A 20,942-nucleotide genomic window follows, 5' to 3' on the forward strand; every position below is an offset into this window, starting at 1 on the left:
GCTCATAAAACACCTGCCTGCTGGACGCTTCCTTTTGGATGTCTAATTTGCATCTGAAATCTAACATGTCTAAAACCTAACTCCTGATCTGACCCTATACATACAACCCACGTCTGCTTTTCCTACCATCTTCTCCATTTTTGCCAACTCCATTCTTCCATTGGCTAAGGCCAAAGAGCTTGGAGTCATCTTTGATTCCTTTATTTCTCTCAGAGTTTATGACCAATTCATGAGCAAATCTTCTCCACTCCACCTTAGAATCCAACCACTTCTCACCCTCATCTCTCCTGCTACCAGCCTGGGCTACCTATAGTCTCATAATGGTCTCCTTGCTTCTCCCCTTGCCCCTCCGGTCTATTCTCCTCCTGCAGTACTGGCTTCCTGTGGTTCCTCAAACACAGCAGGTACATCTTGACTCAGAGCCTTTGCACTGGCAGTTCTTTCTATCTAAAATTCTTCTTCCAGTTTTCCACAAGGCTCACTCATGCCCACCTCAACATGTGACCTTCCTCATGGCATGGCTGCCTCATGAAAGTTCAGAGCTCCAGCTACATCACTTTTTGTGACTCAGCCTTGGAAATCACATGATGTCACTTCTACCCTTCTTTGCTGGTGGAAGCAGTCACAAGCTACCCAGATTCAAAGGGAGGGAAACTAGACTCCACCTCTTGATGAGGGAGAGGCATGGTCACATTGTAAAAGAAAACACAAGATGGGAATATTGTGACCATCTTTGGAAAATACAATCTGACATGGTTCATTCTTTCCACTCCACCTTCAGTACCAAATTATACCCCAGATACCACTTTTGTCTAATAAATTATCTCAAAACATAGCAGCTTAGCACAACCCTTTTATTTCACTCATGGTTTTGTGGGTCAGGAACAGAGGATGTGCTCTTCTGAGCAGTTCTCAGCAGGATCACTCACCATGTTGCAGTCACATGTTGGCTGAGGCTGCCATCACCTGATGGCTTCACTGGGCAGGATGTCAAGATGTCACAATCACACAGCTGGAAGCTGATGCTGGTGTTAGCTGGGAGTGCCACTGGGCCGTAGTCACGGCCTCTCCAGCAAGGAGTTCTCAGAGAGTCAGACTTCTTATGTGACATCTGGCTTCCTCCAGAGGACAACCCCAAGAGAACCAGGTGGAGACTGTGCGGCCATTCCAATTTAGCCTCAGAAGTTACATAGTCTCACTTTTGCTGCATTGGGCAGGTTACAATCTATTCACTAGGATGGGCCCAGATTCAGGGGGAGGAGCACAGATACCACCTCTGGATTAGAGGAGTGTCAAGACTTTTGGGACATGTTTTAAAACTGCCATACTCACCTCCTCCAAGTTTGTAAAAATGTCACCTTCTCAAAGAGACTTTCCTTTCCCACATACCACCCAACCACTACCCCAGCCTCAGCTTGCAATTCCTTTTCTCTGCTTTATTTTTTCTCCCTAGTATGTGTCACCTTCTAACTTATTTAAATTATTTAACTGTCATGTTTACTATCTGTCTCCCTCCTCTAGAATGTAAGTTCCATGAGAGCAGAGATTTCTGTCTATTTTCTACATTGCTGAAGTCCAGCCATCTAGACCAGTGATCAGGAAACTACCTCCCAGCAGGTTACATCTGGACTACTGCTTGTTTTTGCAAATAAAGTTTTATTGGAACACAGCTATGCCCATTTATTTTGTATTGGCTATGGCTGCTTTTGCACCATAATGGCAGAGTTGAGCTGTTGTAACTGAGACTGTATAGCTCATAATGTCTAAAATAATTACTGTTGGCCTTTTATAGAAAAATTTTGTTGACCCCTGAGCTAGAACCTGGCGTGTAGTAATAGCTCAATAACTATTCATTGAATGAATGAATGAATAGCTGTGATTTGACCAAGTACAACTTTTGCATTACCAAACAACTCTGTTAGTCTGTAAGTCTAAAATGCGGGTAGGGGGTGGGGTGAGAGGGACACTAAAAGGCATGTTTACACGGTTTTTCCCAAAAAAGGAAACATTTTGCCCAAAGGTGAATTGGAGTACCTATCCCTTACAAGATTGATGATCTGCTCACAACTGTGAAATGACAGATCTCCAGCTGCAATTCCTTCCCAGGCTTCTGCCAGGCGCTCAGTTTTAAATATTAAGAGGCTCCCAGAAGTCCTGTAGTATAGGACTTTGTCTGTGTTTTACCCTGTATTTTCAAAATGTATTCGACCACAGAGCCCTATGTGTTTCATGAAACACCCTTGAGCATCCCAGGAAACTGTCTTATGAAGGGGGTGGCTACATAAGTTATCACCAAATTGGGACACCACGGATAGTGAAAGGGGGTGCTCTTTATATTCATGCTGGGATAACAGGGCTCTCCTGGGTGAATCAGGAAGTTTGGTTACCTTATTCCGTGGGAAATACTATTTTCTGTGATTATAATTCAAAACTGGAAAAGTCCAAATCCATATCATCAAGTGCTTATTTTAAGTACTCAGACGTTTTCAGTTGGGGGAGTGTGTTGAGGAGAAAAGTCAATAGCACAGTCATGGAGAAAAAAATCTGGAAATTTACATGTCAAAATTCAAACCAAGCACTGAAGTCCAGGTTCTTCTGCATCGTCCACGGGCGATTACTGAAATGCAGTGTTCTTTAGGGAAGGAGAACTCAATGAATCTGACGCTGCTGATTCTGCAATCAACTTTGACTCCTTCTGTGGGTCTTACACTCAAGTTTTCCAGAAGATAAGACTGATTTGACTAGTGATGATCAAGAAGAGGCTGCCTCTCTTGAGCTGAGCTGCCACATCAGACCACTGGCATGTATGGCATCCACTCCTGGCCTGCTGAGTTAGAGACCAAGATGGTGGGTTCCTGGGTAGAGAACACGGCTGCCTCACATGAGGAGCTGCCAATACAGCGTATAAGGGCTTAAATTCTGTAATCAGATAGAACTGGGCTGAAAAATCTGTCTCTACCATTATTAGCTCTTGACCCTGGGTGACGGACTTAACCTCCCTAAATCTCAGTTTTCTCATCTGCTTAATGAGGATGATTATGTGTCATGAGGCTGATATGAGGATAAAATTAAACCATGTGTGGGACACACTTAACTTGGTGCCTGGCACATACAAAACCCCAGAAGAATGGGGACAATTTCACTGAGAGCCTCAGTGGGGCTGTGGGCATGGTCAGGTTCCTGTGAGGAACATACTCCTCTCCTGCTGCTTATGAAGATTGTAAGGAGAAAGAGAAGCAGGATTTTGGTGATTTAAAATCTGATCTCTTTACCTAATGTGTATTCACATCAGAACACAAGAATATGCTGAGTTTGTTGGTTTGGACTAGTATAGTTTGACATACTCAGCTTTGTCTACAAAGAAAATCCAGGTTAAACTGCTAAATAGTAGTGATTTTTAAACTTCCTTCCCTGTGACCGTGTCTTGGGTGGACAGAGGACTCCTCAAGAGTCCCCGGTCCTACTCTCCCTCTACCGTGTACCAGCCATATGAACTTGGACAATTACTTAACTTCTCTGAGCCTCATTCTGCTCAACTATAAAGTAGGGATAATTAACCCTACCTACATCTCAGAGTTGCTGTGAGTTTTAAATATAATATTGTATGGTTTTTTTGGTTAGGGTCTGGCATATCATAGGTCCTCAATCAGCGTTAGGTTTGCCTTCCTCTTCTCTCCAAATTCCTTTTGGGCCCCAGTTTCAGACAAGCGTGTTGGACCAGATTAAAATCTCTGCCATCCTTAATATTCCATAAAACTGTTGAGAGTGTGGTTGGAGCAATGATTTCCCATTGCCGTCTCCTTCCCCCTCTTCCCTTTTCCTTTCATAGTTTTTAACAGGAAGATGGAAACCACTTCTTCCCAACCCTGCAAACTGACTATTCCATCCGTCTGGTTCACTGTCTTATCTACACCTAAACCATAACAGATAGCTAATGAGATGCCATAGTCTAAACTTAACTAGAAATCTATTTCCTTTCTTGTGTTATTTTACCCAGACAACTACCCTCGTTCTCCATTTGTAATGTTGGGGTCATGGCTCCTGACTGGACACCACTAGCTAAGTCCTGTGAGGTAGAAAGGTGTTTCTGGCTTAAATTGTGGGAACAAGGGCAGAGTGTAAAGGATGCTGCCGCCAGAGGTAAGGAATGGAGCATAGTCACAGGCTGCAATACTTCCTGTACTCTTGCTCTTCTTGTGCCATAGTAGACATTATTAATGAATACATTTTGTTCTATTGAGTCCAGCCTCAGAGTGCTTTGCAACTGATAAACAGAAAATACAACTTAGAAATTGAGCTGAAAGTGGGTTGGTAGTTTTGAGCACTGATTTTAAGTAGGTCCCTCTGTTAAAACGTGACGGGGATCAAAAGATGGGACATTAGGCCCAGAGATATATAATGTTTCTTATGTAGTCCAATATATCAAAAATATTATTTCAATATATAATCATCTTAAAAATATTAATGAGCTATTTTACATTCTTTTTTCATACCAAGTCTTTGGAATTCGGGTGTATTTTTCCGTTACAGCACACGCACAATCAACTCAAACTAGACACATTTCAAGTTCTCAAAAACCACACATGGACAGTGCCGCTCTCGAGATCGCAGAGCGATGATCTGTTGACCCATGCCCGCCTGGACGGCAAGGGTTAACCTAGGGCCGGCTCCCGGGCACAACCGGGCGCAGTTGTAAACCTCAGCTCTGCGGGACACGCTAACTTGCCGGGTGTCTTTGTCGGTGCCCATCTGCCTGTGGGGTCTGATGGGAGTTGTAGGCCTCGGCCTCGTGGAGCGTGCCGGGAGTTGTAGTCCGCGTCTGCCTGCGGTGGGGCTGCGTGTCATGGCCGCCCACGCCGCACTCCACTACTCTTCCGCTTGGCCCCAGAAAGTTTCGGTTCAGCCCAGACGTGGATCCACAAGCGCGTAAGTGCCGCTGGGGAGCCGGCCAGGCTTTGGGGGCGCCTCTGTCGCTGTGGCCCCGGAGCAGAGAACTTCCCTCCGGGCGCGGCTCGTCACCTGTTGCCGTTTCAGTCCCCGCCCATCCCGGGTCTCCCAAAGACCCCGCCCGAGCTCCTGGCCCTTGCCCAGTGGGCCCGGGAAGCGCGTCGGGCCGGTGAAGCTGACCTTGGAACCCAGGCTGCCACTGGCGATCAGTTAGAAAGACAGACCCCCAAACACCAGTTCCAAGACCCCCGACGGCCGAGGGGCCGCAAAGGAGCCCATCATGTCGGGCTCTCAGAACAAGTCTGGGACTATTTGGGCTCAGGAGGACAAGTCCCTGAGTTTCTGCTTGAATTGTCCCAGAGGCCGCTGACCTTACGAAGCGTAATTCCTGGCTCAGCTGGGCCGGGACAGCCCAGACCTTCACTTGGCGAGAGTCCACTGATGCCTCTCTCTTTCCTCCCCTCCCATAAGGGGACGGTTTTTCTTCCCGGGCCGTTCTCAGGTCACGGCCATTCTCTGTACCTAGTGCCCCTTGTGCCCAGGTTCAGGGTCTTGAGATAGCCTCCAGGTGATCTTTCCTGAAACACCTGTGGATTTGTGGATTATCTCTAGTGTGGCCGCACTGGACTTGGGCTAGAGTCCACGCTGTTCGGAACCTAGGCTAGGGGATACAAGGAGAGGGCTGAATTTTATTTTTTATGTAAGAAAAGCACGTGTGGTTGACACATTAACCACATGTCTCCCTGTTAATCCACCTGTTCTCTGATGCCTCTTATCTGTCTTCACAGTTCCCATTGGCTGCCCCCTCCAGAAAAAAATAGAGTACTTTTTGAAACTGTCTGTTTTGGCCACAAGCCCTCTGCCCCTCCGCTTGTCTTACCACAGCAGTTTCCTTTCCCGGCAGAGAAATGGGTCAGGGGCTCTTTGAGGGCAGAGGATCAGGCCTTAATCTGCTCGCTGCCCTCCTGCTGCTGAGAGCCCTGTGGTGTCCTCTGTAGCAAGCTTAACTCCCCTACCAGCTGCCTCGTGGGGCTGCGGGCTGTTGCAGCCAGGGAAGAGCTGTCACACTGTTTTCTGCTTTCTGAGAGCTTCTGCTTTCAGTGGCTCCCACCTTCTGAAGTGGGCCCATGTTGAGTGGGCTCCACTTGACCCTCCATTCTGTGACAACCACTGTCCATAAATTATTGAACACCCTGTACCAGTTGTGAGCCGTTGTTATCTTCACCCTGGAAATCAGAGTGAATTGTCTCAGTGGTGGGGCGTAGCTGTCTTTGATTAAAAGGATCTGAAAAAGCTTTTGATTTAGGAAACAGATTTTCTGCTTCTATTAAAAGTGTTCATCTTTGGGTAGTGCTTCATTTAGTTTTTAAACTGTTTTCAACATTTTGTTAGGAAAATAGTTAAATATGCAGAATCATTGAAAGAATTGTATAGTGAACATATCCCCACCTGTTAGATTCTGCAACTAATGTTTTACTTCAATTATTTTTGGAATCACATTGGAGTCGATCTTCTGACTGCTTCTTAGATGGTCTTTGCTCCTTGTGGCTGGTTTGGGGCACCCGCATGGATTCAGGAGCCATGCTTTTAGCCTGGTCCTTTCATGGCTGGATGACCCCACAGATGTTTATGATGAGAGGAACCACCCAGAACAGAACAAGATCAGAGCAGCTGGTAGCTTTGACCCATGTTGGTTACCGAGGCCATGAGCTGCTGCCTGCAAGGACACAGAATAGGCACTCAATAGAATAGGCAGCCCCCCTCTTCCCTTTAGGAGAGAGGCTTGGCTGGTGTGTAACCTGTGTTTTCTGATAATTCCAAGGACAATTTTGGTGACTCAAGACTAGAATATCTTTAAACCTGAGGCAGAGGAAGTGTGTTGTCTAGCTGTGGTCTCATGGTGAAAATCACTGATAGGAACACAGAGTTTGGAGCCACATTCGTTGGAGCAGCCCCAGGCAACAGAGCAGGTAAGGTTCATTAATGGTGGCCTGTAACCCACCGGAGGCCGCCTGTGAGCAGAGATGAGCCGAGTTTGGCCTTGGCAACATCTGCTCACCTACTGGCTGGAATGTCATTGTCCTGCTCAAAAGATAAACAGTATTTCCTATTTGTGATCTCAATGCCAGTTTTTTTTTTTTTTTTTTTTTTTTTAAGCTGTTGATTGGCATAAGAGCCTCTGTTTGAACAACTAAATAAATCGGTAGGGTGGGTACTGAAATGTTTCCATGGGTCTCTGTGCTTGCTGTTTTTGCATGTGTCACTGTGCTGTCCCCACAATAAGACCTTCAGCCTCAGAGCACCTGTGCTGCGTGGCTTTTAGAAGGTGAGATGGCAGAGCCCTGCTCAGTTGGGCAGGAGGCGTTTTTCCCCTCTTCCTCACACTGGAGCCAGTCAGCCTGATGGTTTAGTGAGCACCGATGGTCCTTCCCATTCACACAGGTCTCTGTGGCATGTGAAAAACACCAAGCACCTATTTCTAGTTGGACAGATCCTGTTTTCAGGGATGAGGCTATGTATATCACTGTGCTTCCAAGGACAGATGTAAGGAGAATCTGAGGTCTGGTTGTAGTACTGTGGCCCTGTGGCTGGTTCCGGGGCCCAAGGGTGGCTCTGGCCAACCACCTCAGGAACCTGGGGTACTGCACCCTGTGCCTGGGGCAGAAAACCTAGTTAGGGGAACCCTTGGAATCCAGAAGAAAAACCTGAAGTGAAAAAGCAGTCTAAGCAAGCCGTTAGTGTGCAGAGGGCTGGGCCGAGAGAGGATCCCTGTAAGAGGTCTGGGATGGACGACTGAGCCAGAAGAGGTGGTTTAGCATGGAGCTCGAAGGCATTTCCTCAAGCTGAACCTGTAGCCCCAGTGCTTTTTCCAGGGCATCTGCAGCCTTGGTCAAGAGCAGCATGGGGGCACATAGAAGCCTCAGACACAGTTAGCTGTTGAGATAAAGGGTAACCTCCCCACATTGCACCTAAAAAATAAACCAGACAAGGTAGGTGGAGGTCAAATAACTTCCCCAGGACAGATAGATTTGCTAAAATTGCCTGAAAATATTTTGGTGAGCCAAACATGCCATAGGTCTCACTCAATCATGGCATGATCTTTATCGCGTTATTTGTTGCCTGATAGGCATTGGAAATTTCACATGACTACTCTGATTCCAGAATCTGAGTAGAGTCCAAATTGGCAGGGTTCAGCTACAATTGATAAAAGAGAAGACAGTTATCTTACCCATTGCCCCAACTCCAGCTCATAGCCATCCTGGGTCTCGTTTGCCGCTTCTGTCTGCAGCATAGCCCCACCCTCTGCCCCATCTGAACCCAGGTTGCTGTTCTTAAGCCCAGGGAGGACAGCAGAACTCAGATCCATCAGTGCCTCCCCACCCTTGCGGTTTTCCTGTTTGATGGTTCCAGATCCAAACTTCCAGGAATGGAGAGAGGAAAGGGCCTGGGGGAGGTTGGGTGAGTGGGGAGATGGTGGTAGCGGCAGAGGTTAGGTTGCCCTGAATGGAGCAGAGTACGCTTCTGGGTAAGGCTGCCTGGGGGTTGGAGCTGTGGTGCACACTTTCTTCTGTAGACACCCTTAATCCATCCAATCTCTGATGGATTATTCCACTTACTCTCCGAATAGTAACTCCATGATATTTCTGCAGTGATGATGATATAATGTCCTCAATTACAACTTGATCTTAAATACATTATTTGAGTCAGCATAACAGTAATTTATGCTCAATAAAGGAAAATTGAAAAATCAAAGAAATAGACTTTTTTGAAAATTTGCCCATGTTTCCCACTATTGAAGGATAATTATTATTTACACGTTGGTACATTTCTATGCCTAAAGTTTAGCTTGGTTTGTGGAGCAAGACTCTATGTGCTTGGTTTGTCTCATTCATTCATTCAACGAGTAATGTATTAAGGGCCCTCTCTGTGCCAATACTACGCCAGCTCCTGGGGAAATAATGAACAGCAAAGAGAAGTGGGAAAGACAGATTAAACAAGAAATTACTGCACTGGTGATCAGCCACACAAGTGGAAGAAAGGAGAGCCCGTCTGTGGTGGGGGCTTAGAATCATGAACAGAGCGCAGTTTGGTGCCTCGTGTGTTCACCTGTTTTCATTCAAGTGCTTCTCGGTCCTCAAGTGATCTCTCTTGTTTATAAGCTTGTTAGAGTGATGCTGTCTATTTCTCCCCCCTGGAGGGTGAGTTCCTTGAAGGCCAGGGCCCCCCCCACAGGCCTAGTTCACAGCTGTAGCCTCAGCTCCTGAATCAGGCCTGCCTCCTAATAGTGGTGCTCTTGCCTGGCAGGCAGTTTGTTAACACATGCTAGTTACATGTTGTCTTCCTCATGGCCATGTTTAATGGCTGCAGCATATTCTATCAGCGATCCAGTTCGTAGTGCATCATTGACTAGACTGATGATTTTGGAGCTCTGCAATTTTCCCCACCCGCGTGGAGTTTATGTTGTTTGGGGCAGGAGTAGATGCACCAGTTGAGTTCTCAATTGTTTGTGCAGCTGTTCCAGAGAGTGCCCAGATTTTCAGAAGCGCTTTCGTCACCTCTTGGATGTTTTCTCTGGGCTTTCCAATGGCAGAACCTCGGCCCTGCAGCCCCAAGTCCGGATGTGTGGCTCCTCTCAGGAGTAACTGCCCACCTTCCTAAAAAGGACAGTCAGCTTCCCCAGGCCCAGACGCAGCACCTCACATCCACAGGTCCCTCTTGACGCTGCTCTCCTGGGGCAGTGGGTTGGAATTGGGGCCAGCTTTGTGTGTGTTCCAGTGGAGTGACCAAGAAATCTGTAACTGTTGGTGGGACGGAGGGAGGGAGCCCAGAGAAGATTCAAGAAGTGATGGCAAAGTCTCAAGTCCCCATTCCCTTAAAAGAAAGAGAGAAGATTTTAAGCACGAAGGAGTGTTTGGGAAAAGATGACCCAGGCATGCCGTTGGTCAACACTTTAATCGTAGATCTAAGGGGTTGGGTCCCTAATGAGGCTTTGCTCACGTGTGCTGAAATGTCTGCCTATGAGGTGGCCTGTGACAAACTCCTGAGCACTCTCCTAGGCACCCTCCTGAAGCTCTGGTGAGGGCAGTCTGCCTGCCCACCGACCATTCCAGCCTGAGCCAGCAGGACCTCCGGGCCTTCACAGCTACAGGTACCAGCCAAGCGCCCCCCATTCCATAGGTGGTCCCTAGACAGATGCTATTGGGTGTGCTGGAACAGGCCAAGGCAATGGACTCTTCCAGAAAGGCTTTGTGCTTTTGACTGATCTGAACCACCCTTGGTTAGGGTGGAGTTTACAACTGGTATGTTCCACCTTGTTGGGGCATGGGGGAGGAGCCCAACTGTATGGTGCCCTCTCTGGGTCAGTTCTTAGCTTGTGTTGGGAGCAAGTATGAAAAATTCTGAGGGCAGGGCAAGGTTGTCTTCCACATCCCAAACTTCCTCCTCCCCATCTGATCCTTCTTTCTTCATGTGGCTACTCAGACGCTGTATTCCTCCTGCCAGAGCCAGTTTCTGGGCAACATGTGAACATTAGTCATTTGCACCATGGTGTAATTAAGTTTACTTGAGTCAGTTGGTGTCTTCGTATCTTAATTTGGAACTAAACTGCTGTCTCTATTGTTTAAGGCATTTAGGGTATCTGGGCAGGTGTAGGAGGAATTTGGAGGTCAGGAAAGGTCCTTTACCTCTAAAGTAACACCTAGGCCATGACTGGGAGCTCAGGCAAGAGTCCCAGATAATAAATAAGAATTTTTTTAACTGCATTAAGCCCCTTTTCCTCTTTATCAGAAGGCTGGATGTTTTCAGATATTCTGGATAAGCTTAAACAGAATTTTGAGTTGTTGGCAAGAGAGTCCAGTGTTCCCAAAGATTTATAAAATGAGTTTCTCTGGTATTTGAAAGAGCTTGCCAGAGATAGTGATGGAGGTTTTACATGGCATGCAACAAGGACCCTGGGTTCATGGAGGGGACTTTGGCAGCCTTGTGAGGTATGGGAGTGCTGGAGTCCTTGCCCCTGTGCTGAAGCAACCATGGCGGTATAGACAGAATCTCTCTCTGAGTGTCTCCTGAGTTAGGAGAGCAGTTTGCTAACGGGTTGTAGAGGTCAGGATCTGGCTGGTTCATGCCAGAAGTCTGCAATCCCTGTGACATAATGAGAAATATATATTTGGTCTTTGTCCCTGGTTCCTGGCACAGAGCTTCTAAAACCCTTGGAATTTCCTGAGGGATAGGTGTATCTTTGGTTATTCATAGCAACCCCTTTCAACCATGCCTGAGTTTATGCTAATAAGAGGACTCCTAGTGGTTCCCTACATAGCTTTGGGATCGGGGCTGGTTGCCAGAGGAACCAACTATGTGATTAGGGGGTTGGAACTTTCGGCCCCACACCCCGAGACCTCTGAGGAGAGAATAGGGGCTGAAGATGGAGTTACTCTCCTGTGGCCAGTGATTTAATGCCTATGTAATGAAACCTCCATAAAAACCCCTGAAGATGGAGTTCTGAGAACTTCTGGGTTGGTGAACACACTGAGGTGCTAAAGTGTGGGAAGTCTGAGGGCATGGAAGCTCCCACACACTTCCCCACCTCCACAGACTCTAGGCATCCCTTCCATCTGGTTGTTCTTGAATTATATCCTTTAAAATAAACTGGTACTAGTAAAGTATTTCCCCAAGTTTTGTGGGCTGTTGTAGGAACGGCTGAGGAAGGGATCTGGCAAGCTCCAATTCATAGCTGGTTCATCAAAAGTATAGGTAGCAACCTGGGACTTGCCACTAGCCTCTGAAGCCAGGGCTGTCTTGTGGACTGAGCTGTGGGGTCTGCCCTGACTCCAGATACTTAGTGTCAAAACTGAATTGAGAGCCAGCCCTGATGGCCTAGTGGTTAAAGTGTGGTGCGCTCCGCTTCAGTGGCCCCAGTTTGCTTCCAGGCCTGGAACCACACCACTCATCTGTCAGTAGCCATGCTGTGGTGGTGGCTCACATAGAAAAACTCAAAGGACTCATAACTAGAATATACAACCATGTACTGGGACTTTGGGCAGGGAAAAGGGAAAAAAAAACAGAGAGGGAGATTGGCAACAGATATTAGCTCAGGGCGAATCTTTCCTAGCAAAATAAATAAATAAATAAAAATTTAAAAAATAAACTGAATTGAATTGTAAGGCAACCAGTTGGTGTCAGAACTGGTTATTGGTGTGGAAAAAAGGCCAAACATTTGGTGTCAGGAGTGTTGTGAGTAAAAAATAGCTCATCCTTCAACGAAAGGGCAAGGTTATCTGGAGACACAAGGAAGTTGACCATTGGTGTGGAGAGAGAGAGCGCTCCATTCTGTGTTTTTCGTTGGTTAATAATGACCTCAGGCTGAGGAAGAGGGAGGGCAAAATGCTGAGTCCTTTCCAAGTCCATGAAAACAGCATCCCTATGGTGACCACGCTCTTCCAAGGAAGCTCTGACTTACTCCCTGAAACCCTGTGAGGTGGCGTCCCGCAGCCATGGTGGGGGAGCCACTGTGACCTGCAGGCCCAGCAGCTACTTTCTTAGGGCTCATTACCTTCATGATGACACAGGCTCTTTGGAAAATCAGCTTGTGTAACCAGCAGCGGGGCATGGCTCACCCCGTGCGTGACCTGGAAACTTGACATCAGTGGAGCGCTCTCCCAGGGTCAGGCAGAGAAGGCCTCCTGGGCTTGGGCTGACACAGGGACACTTGAAGGAGCGCATTTCAGTCTGCCCAGGCTCATCTGCCAAGATGCCATTTGGTATGCAGACATTGTTTCCCTCCTGCCAGGCTCCAGAGAGGGTGGATTCTAGGAAATCCAGCTGGAGGTGTAGTCCATGCGTTGTCGTGGCCAGAGCCTGGACGAGTTAACTCGGAATCTGTTGTTGTCACCGCTTCTTTCTCAGGCCCCGCCCTCTCCACCTGCACTTCTCACCCCAGTTTGAAGTATACACACGGACCCAGTGGGCTTCGTTTGAGGATTCATAGGGTATCAGTCATCTTCCTCCTAGATTATTTCTCCCAGAAGCTACAAGGCTCTCTGTTGACCGTAGTCACATAAGAGGGATGTGGATAGACAAACAGCCTTTGTGTTTGCCAGACCCTCCACCCCGGCAACCTTTCCTCCTTGGAATGACTTCCTCTTCATTTTTCAGGCCTCGCCCAACTCAGTTGCCATCATAGAGTGTCTCCCACACTCTCCCTTCCCCAAGCAGAATTAGTTTTCCTTTCCGCAGGTCCCAGTGCATCTTTCTAAATTCGTCACAATGCTGCTCTTTTTGGTAAGGTATAATGTACCGTATGTGAGTTTTAGCACGTGTGTTTTTCAGATCTATACAGGCATGTAACCACCACCATAATTAAGACACAGAACAGAATTGCCCCCCGGAATTTCTGCATACTCGCTTGTAGTCAAACCCTCCCTCGCCCCCAGCCCCTGCAAACCACTGTTCTGATTTCACCCCAGCGTTTTGCCTTTGCAAGAGTATCACGCACATGGAATCGTAAAGTATGTAGCCTGTAGCCTTTTTCCATCTGGCTGCTTTCACTCCACATAAAGCATTTGTTGGTGTATCTGTGGTTCATTCCTTTTCCCCGCCGACTCGTAACTTTTTATCCATGTCTCTGCATCACCTCTTCTGCCGTATCCGGATCGCTGGATATCTGTCTGTCTCCTTGGCGCACAGCCGAGCTCCTCCAGGGCTGGACTCTGTCTTGTGTGTCTCTGTATCCCCAGCTTGCACTTAGGAGGCCCTTGACGGAGTATGGTGTGGTGCCGGGGCAGCTGTGCATTGACAGTGATGATCCTTGGTCTTCACCTCGCAGGGAGGGGTGAAGTGTCTGCACGGGCAGCAGAGCCTCTGCAGAAGTCTGGCTGAGCCTGGGCTCTGCTCTCTCTAGGGCCCTTGCTGGTCCCTGCTCAGGCTCTGTGTTCAGCAGGTGACCTGGAGAGATGTCCAGGGATGCCAGGCTGGCCTCTTGTAAATCAGGCCCGCCCTCAGTTTGGTGTGCATGATGGGTGCGGTGCCAGGACTTGTCGGGCAGCTTTGGATGGTTCTCTCTGGATCCCCTGACTCTGCTCTCTGGGGCTCCCTGTCTTGAATTGCTGGGAGTGTGATATAGGTGTGTGCCTGTGTTGTTCCTCCTAGGCTGGAGAAGCCGTCTTTCGGCCTTGTTTTCACTGAGTCAAGCTTCACTGACTTGTTAAGTTAAAAGTAGGCCTGGGCATGTCCACCCTGTGACAGGCCCTCCTCCTCTGGAATGCATATGTAAATACGTGGAGGAGCTTGAGGTTGGGGACCATTTCTATCCTAGGTCTTGTCTTGACTCCTGGACCAGTAAGGGGAAGATGGCGGTGGGGGAGTGAGGGCCAGCGTGTGTTAGAAACACTCAGGGTGGCAGCGTGTTATTTGGGAGACACTGGAGTCCGGGGGGCTTCCTAGAAGCCAGGGGAGGTGGTTGGTTGTCTGCTGTAGTGATGGTGGCCCAACTGTAAATCCACAGGATTTGAAATCAGACTGACCAGGGTTCAAACCCCAGTTCTTCTCCTTACTGACCTTAGACAAGTTACACGACTTCTCTGGTCGCCAGTTTCTCCTTTGTATGTTATCTGCCCCACTAGGGTGATGGTGAGAATTAAAATGATCACATGTGTAAAGCACCTAACAGGGCCCAGCACACAGTAGGCCCTCATTTAGTGCTGGCTGCTACTATGGCCACCTCTAGTCTTGCTATCTGCCTTTGCCAGCAAGCATTACCACTTTGTGTTAGACTTTTAAGGGAAGAATTAGAGGTTTTGAAAGAAGGACGCAGGAGTGTCCAAGTGCGTGTCCAGACTTTTTTCCAATGCTACTCAGATCTCCTCATCTTTGTTGATCTTCCGCCAGTACTGTGCCCTTAAATCATTTCAACAAGCACCCAAATGGGGCTGGTAACTCGGGACTCACCAGCCACAAGAAGACTGTAACCAAGCTTAAAATAGAGACGTGTCCCTTGACTGGCCACTGACGGCAAGCCAGGCAATATCTGCGTACCCGGGCTGAGCCCGACTCTGGGCTGCTGGAGCCTGCAGACCTCCCCATGAGGGAGCCGCTTCCCCTGCGAGGCAAGCTGGGCTTTCCTTGGTCCAGGAGCCCTCAGGGTATGTGTCCTCAGCCTGTCGCCCCCCCATGGCTGCCTGGCCAGAGGTTTCTGGCCATTCCTCAGAGAAAGCAAGCCTGGGGAGGACCTGGGGCCTGGCCTGGGGGTGACAGGGATCTGGTGGTAGCTGGCACCTTAGGCTGGGCAGGCCATCTAATTGGGGTTGGACTAGTTCTGGCCTTTGGTATGGGGGTGAGGTGAGGGGAGCCCCTGGAAGGCCTTTTTAAAGATGGAAAGTGAGGGAGTCCTGTCTAAGAGGGCAGAATAGGAGGGGAGCTCAGAAAGAAGAGGCCAAACTGTTTGGTTGATCTTATTTGTTTTTAAGCCCCAAACCAGGTCATTGTGCCTGAGTGTAAGTATGTCAGAAGCAGAGTGCCCACAGAGCAAGGCCCACACAGAAAGGTCAAGCCCTTCCCTTTGAGGGAAGACGCCCAGATGGAGTGACTATGTGCCCAGAGCAGCGTTCCCCTACTCCTGTCCTTACATCGTGTGTGTGACTGCTTCCTCCTTCCCCCTGCAGGCGCCGCCATGGAGTCTGACCTCTGCTGACCCGACCCAGGCAGGAGGCGCACAGCCAGGCCCGCCGCCATGGCTTCCAGCAGCACGGAGAGCCAGCTCCAGAGGATCATCCGGGATCTGCAGGGTACTGTTGGGCTGCGGGCGCGCTGAGTTTGGTTTAGAGGGAGCAGTGGCTGTGCTTTTGCTGTGGCCAGTTGAAATCCAGCCCTTTCATCTGTGTTCACAGCGGGTAATTAGAGCCCTCAGGACACATCATCCTGAAATATTTGGGGCTCAGATGTCCACTCTGTGCAAAGCTGGGAGAGCTTGCCTGGGCCTCCCCTCAGGGAACTGGAAAGCCTCTTTGTAAACGAAATCAAATAGCTCTTTCTGGGTCTGGGTCTGGTATCCGGCTGTGTGTATATGTGTTTTCAAGCTAAGCCATTAAGTCTTTGGCTGAATCATGAGCCTCTGGGGTCTGATGAAGTTGGCTTAATTGGGGAGGAGTGTTCTCCCTCCCTCTGAGCAGGAAGACGGGATTCCCGTCTGTCTTGTTTTGCTGTCCCACCTGGGCCTGGTGGGCGGATGGCCTTTTGCCTGTAACACGCTCCAGTTCTGGGCCTACTGTCGTCCAGACTTCCTGAGCTCAGTGTTGCCCACTGAGAGAGAAGACTTGTGAGCCTCGTCTCTCTGAGAAGGGCAAGGCGGGGAGGGTGCGTGTGAAGAGGAGAAGACTCAGGAGAACAGACTGTTCTCTCACTCCTGGCTGCAGAGTCCAGGGCCCGAGTTCAGCCTTTCTGGTGGTGTCCCGGGGTCAGAATTTTGGCAAGTTTTCCATCCCCCGAAGATGTCCAGGGCCAGTCTTGTGAACCTCTTTGGGGCTCTAGCACATTTGCTGCAACACAGTCTGAAGCTGACCTCTTCCTCCACGTCGCAGAGACCACAGTGACCTTCTCCTGAAAGGCTGAAGGCCCAGGTTCCTGACAGCTCACACAGAGTGGTGACCAACTGCAGTCTCTCCTGCCCAGGGCCATCAAGCTGGTGGCAGCCAAAGTACCATCCTTATTCTGAAGGACAAAAGTCAGTGAGATAAAAATCATTCTCAGGCTTATCTCCTGTTTATATAGTACTTTGGGCCTCTAATGGCTAACAATTACTTGGCATCTCACATGTGCCAGGCACTGTCCTACATGACTTATGGATGATAACTCATTGTGTCATCACATTTGGTCCTTTGAGGTGGGAACCATTATTATTCCCATTTTGCGGATGCGGAAACAGGCTCAGAAAAGTGAAGTGACTTGCCTAAGGTCACCCAGCCAGTAAGGCAAAGCCGGGGTTTGTACACATACCTGGTGCCAGAGTCTGTGCTCTTAACCACACCAGCCTGCTTCCAGCTAAAATGTTAGATGGGTTTTTTTTTTAAATCTATACACACACACACAGAGGCAGAGAAAGTAAAATGACAGTCTCTACAGATCTGAGTTTGCCACTGGCCATCAGGTTTCTACACAAAGTAGGCAGTCTTCTCTAATGTCTAGTCTATGGTTCTCAAGGACAACTCGGAGACCCAGATGTCCTTACTGGGAGGGAAGAGAGAGGAAGTGAGGACCCTCAGGTAGAGCTCCTGATCCAGGGAGGGGACTGGCATTAGCAATTGTTCAGTTGCCTTTTTCCACCCCATGTACTGGCTGCATCTGGTCATCCCCGACATCCCAAGGCTGAATCAGTGTCCTATACCCAGCCCACAGAGCACTTTGATGGGAACTCTTAACAGGCGCCACTTTCTCAAGACCCTTTCTTTTCATCTGTTGGCTCCTGTCTCAGTAAGCCTGTGACAGATCTACAGCATCCACCATAACACCTTAACTGAGGCGTCCTGTGCGGTGCGCAGCCTTCACCCCTCTGCAGGGCAGCCCCTTATCCTCCTGGTGACAGTAGGTATGAGGGCTTTGGAGTCAGGCAGGCTTGGCCTAAGCTCCTGGCTCTGCCTTTTAACCAGAAGATGTTGGCCAAGTCCCTCCACCCTTCCAAGGTGCAGTTGCTCTCTTTGTGTGTGACGTAGGTTTGATGATGACACCCACTTCTCATGATTGATGGCAGAAGCAAATATATAATTCATGTGAGGCTAAGATTTTTCATAACTAATACATTTTGAGTATCAGAGATCAGAGCTGAAAATTTCACATTTCATGTCCAAAGGCTCCTCCTTTCAGACTTTCAGGAGTTTCCAGACCAGGTTGTGAGTGTTTACCCGGCCTGGGGTGGAGGAGGGAGGCTATGTGTCCTGGTCCCTGGCCCTCGGTGCAGCCACAGTAGACACTAGTAGGGTGCAGCTCAACAACACTCACTTGTAAGAAGCAGTCCCAAGAATCTGTCTTCGCCGTTGGCTGACCTTTGCCTGGGGTCAGTGTTGATTAAATGTTAGCCCGCCTGGGCTCAGCCTCAGTCCTTGGCGGGTCCGCTTTCTAACTGTGGTACTTGACAGCAGGGCCGGTGGCTCTTCCGTTTTAAGAATCGTCAGAGAAGGAGATAGTTTTGTCCAGCACATCCCCACCGTCTCAGCTGGGGACATTTTACCCAGCTTCTGACAGTCCCTCTGTCCCACAGCAGGGGCTGTGAGGGAGTCAGAGGTGGTTTTTCTCCTTTTCTGCACAGGAAATGCATTATCTTAGAAGTTAAGAGGTGGGCTCTGGAGTCGGAAAGCCCTTGAGGAAACAGGTTCTCATTCCAGCTCTGCTGTTTGCCCCCCATGATCTTTGGCCAAGTACTCTGACCTTTTCCTGAGTTCCTCGTCTGTAAAATGGGGATGGTAATACCAGCCTTCGTCAGTTCTAAGGGGTACTTATTTTTTTCCACATTTTAACAGCTCTGAAATTGGGATCATCTTAAAATCAATTACATCTTCGATTTGTTGAAATAAGGCAATGCTTGCCTTGCAGGGCCGTATTAAATGAGGGTGGCAGGCAAAGCCCTGGACCCTCCTAGGCCCTCAGTTAGAAGCAGATATTGTGTTGTCATTCTTGGGATTATCATCACTATTATTTGCACATTCTGGGTCTTCCTGCAGCCTGGCCTTACCTATACTGAACGGTAGGGTTATAATAAACAACAACAAGAAACATTGCCAGAATAAAGAGTAAACCTTTCTGGAAGTCAGTATTAGGGGACTTCTGAATGATTCATCTACACAGCAAACATTTGTTGGCAAAACACTGCATGAAAATTATGAGGCCTATGTCAGGGGCCTACAGGGATGACCAAGAACTGTGCTCAGTTAGCGAGATATTGTAAAGTACCTTGGGCTCTCAAGACATCTTAACGCCTTCTGACCTGGAATTACATCCCGTGGATGTCACATACCGCTTCACATGTCCGAGGCTTTGCCATCATTGACCACTTACTCCTCATACTTTTCGGGGTTATTCTGCTTCTCTCCCTGATGTCAGTCTCCATCTGGTTACATGTTCTTATTTGTTGTCTTAAAGATGCTGTGACAGAACTAAGCCAAGAATTTAAGGAAGCAGGGGAACCCATCACAGATGACAGCACCAGCTTGCATAAGTTTTCTTATAAACTTGAGTATCTCCTTCAAGTAAGTGACTCCTGTACTGTGTTGATTTCTGCTCTGTTGTCTCGTTTCCCTCTTGGGTGACTTGTCAGCATGCAGGATGTGGTTCAGAAACCTCGGTGGAGCCATGAAGCCCTCCTGGTTAGACTGAAGTCGTAGCAGTGCCCTGCGAGAGCCGAAGCCTCCAAGTGCAATCCTCTGGGGAATCAGAACGTTGCCTCTTAGGATAGTTTTGGCAATCGAGAACATTCTTTGGAGAGTTAGTCACCTTAGGGCAGGTCACAAAGTCACTGTATAGCAGGGATCTTAACTGTGGGGCAGTCACATACCCTTTGCCAGTCTGGTGAAAGCTGTGGGATCTCTCCCCAAGCAGACGTGCATATGTGTACACACCCGATCACACATTTTCCAGGAGCGTGTAGACCTCTGATGATTATCCAGAGGCTCCCGTTTTAGAGCTTTCTGCTCAAAGTGTGGTCCATAGACCAGCAGTATCAACATCATCTGGGAGCAGGTGAGAAACATATTCTTGCTTCCCACCTGACCTGCTGAATCAGGATCTCTGAGGTCAACTCAGGAAGTTTTCTTTTAACACACTCACAGTGTAATGCTTATGTCTGCTTGGTTCAAGAAGCACAGATCTGGGACCAGCCTGTGGTGCAGTGGTTAAGTTCGCGTGCTCTGCTTCAGTGGCCTGGGGTTCACTTATTCGAATCCTGGGCGCGGAACTACACACTGTTTATCAAGCCATGCTGTGGCAGGTGTCCCACATATAAAGTAGAGGAAGATCGGCAGAGATGTTAGCTCAGGGCCTATCTTCCTCAGCAAAAAAGAGGAGTATTGGCAGCAGATGTTAGCTCAGGGCTAATCTTCCTCAAAAATAAATTAAAAATGTTTTTGAAAAAAGCTAGATCTAGAGAACACTGCAGATGTGGAAAAGTACAGGCAACTACAATAGGCAAAACGTTAATAGAAGTTAATACAATAGGACCAAAATGTTAATAGAAGTTATTTTAGGGTGGTAGTATTAGGCATTATAATTTTGTTTTTGTTTTATCCTGATTTCCTAACAACATATGCATATCTCACTTCTATAATCAGAAAAAAATGCCATAAAATATTATGTTATAGAAAGACATACCTATATCATTTTGAACACTGTAAGTCTGCAACCTCAGATCCCAGTAAAGCAGGTAGGATGAGAGCCTGCTGGAGGAGATGCCCCCAGCGTGTTGAGGGACTCGCCTTTCACATGCCTTTTCAACTGGTGCTCTGTTTTACATTGTGAAAATATTTATGGACCTTTTTTTTTTTCAATTAGCCCATTTTGGTTTTGGATTTGAAATGACTTATAGCTGACATTTTTTAAATGTATTATGCGTATATTAAAACAGTATTGAAAGTTGAGTAACTGGGATAAAATGTCACTAACTCATTTCCCTAAGCTGAGACATAGTTAACCCTCTTCTTGTTGCCCTGAAGGCTTTTCACTTATATTTCTTTATCATGTTAGTAGCAACTTTGGTGGTCTTCCACCCAACTCTATGCACAGAGTATTCTTCAAGGGATAATCTATTGGGGGGCTGTTACTCCTGAATCTCACTAGTTGTGTGACCTTGAGCCAGTTACTTAACCTCCACTAGCCTCCATTTCCTCATCTGTAAATTGAGGATTAAAACACCTTCAATTGCCAATGAATAAAAATAATGTCAACAAAGGGCCTTGCCCAGTGCCAGGCAACTAAGAAGCTATCATTATTATTTAGCATTTAAATGATGGGATGAGCAGTAG

General features: G+C 48.0%; 1 protein-coding gene across 3 annotated transcripts in view; it reads left to right on the forward strand.

Moving 5' to 3' along the window:
• The first annotated feature begins 4,791 nt into the window (after positions 1 to 4,791).
• Positions 4,792 to 20,942, forward strand: part of FYCO1 (FYVE and coiled-coil domain autophagy adaptor 1) — an 85,551-nt gene continuing 69,400 nt past the window's right edge. Inside the window, exons 1-4 of one of the 3 annotated variants that reach the window (XM_046652670.1) lie at positions 4,808 to 4,926; positions 6,770 to 6,917; positions 15,603 to 15,725; positions 19,069 to 19,175. In XM_046652670.1, the coding sequence (XP_046508626.1) occupies positions 15,671 to 15,725; positions 19,069 to 19,175 (162 nt within the window). In that variant the 5' untranslated portion in view covers positions 4,808 to 4,926; positions 6,770 to 6,917; positions 15,603 to 15,670. Of the gene's footprint in view, positions 4,927 to 6,769; positions 6,918 to 14,971; positions 15,084 to 15,602; positions 15,726 to 19,068; positions 19,176 to 20,942 lie in introns of those variants that run through there. The other 2 variants (XM_046652661.1, XM_046652677.1) reach the window with 2 other exon arrangements.

The sequence above is a fragment of the Equus quagga genome, chromosome 1, assembly GCF_021613505.1.
Source record: "Equus quagga isolate Etosha38 chromosome 1, UCLA_HA_Equagga_1.0, whole genome shotgun sequence".
Lineage (NCBI taxonomy): Eukaryota > Metazoa > Chordata > Mammalia > Perissodactyla > Equidae > Equus > Equus quagga.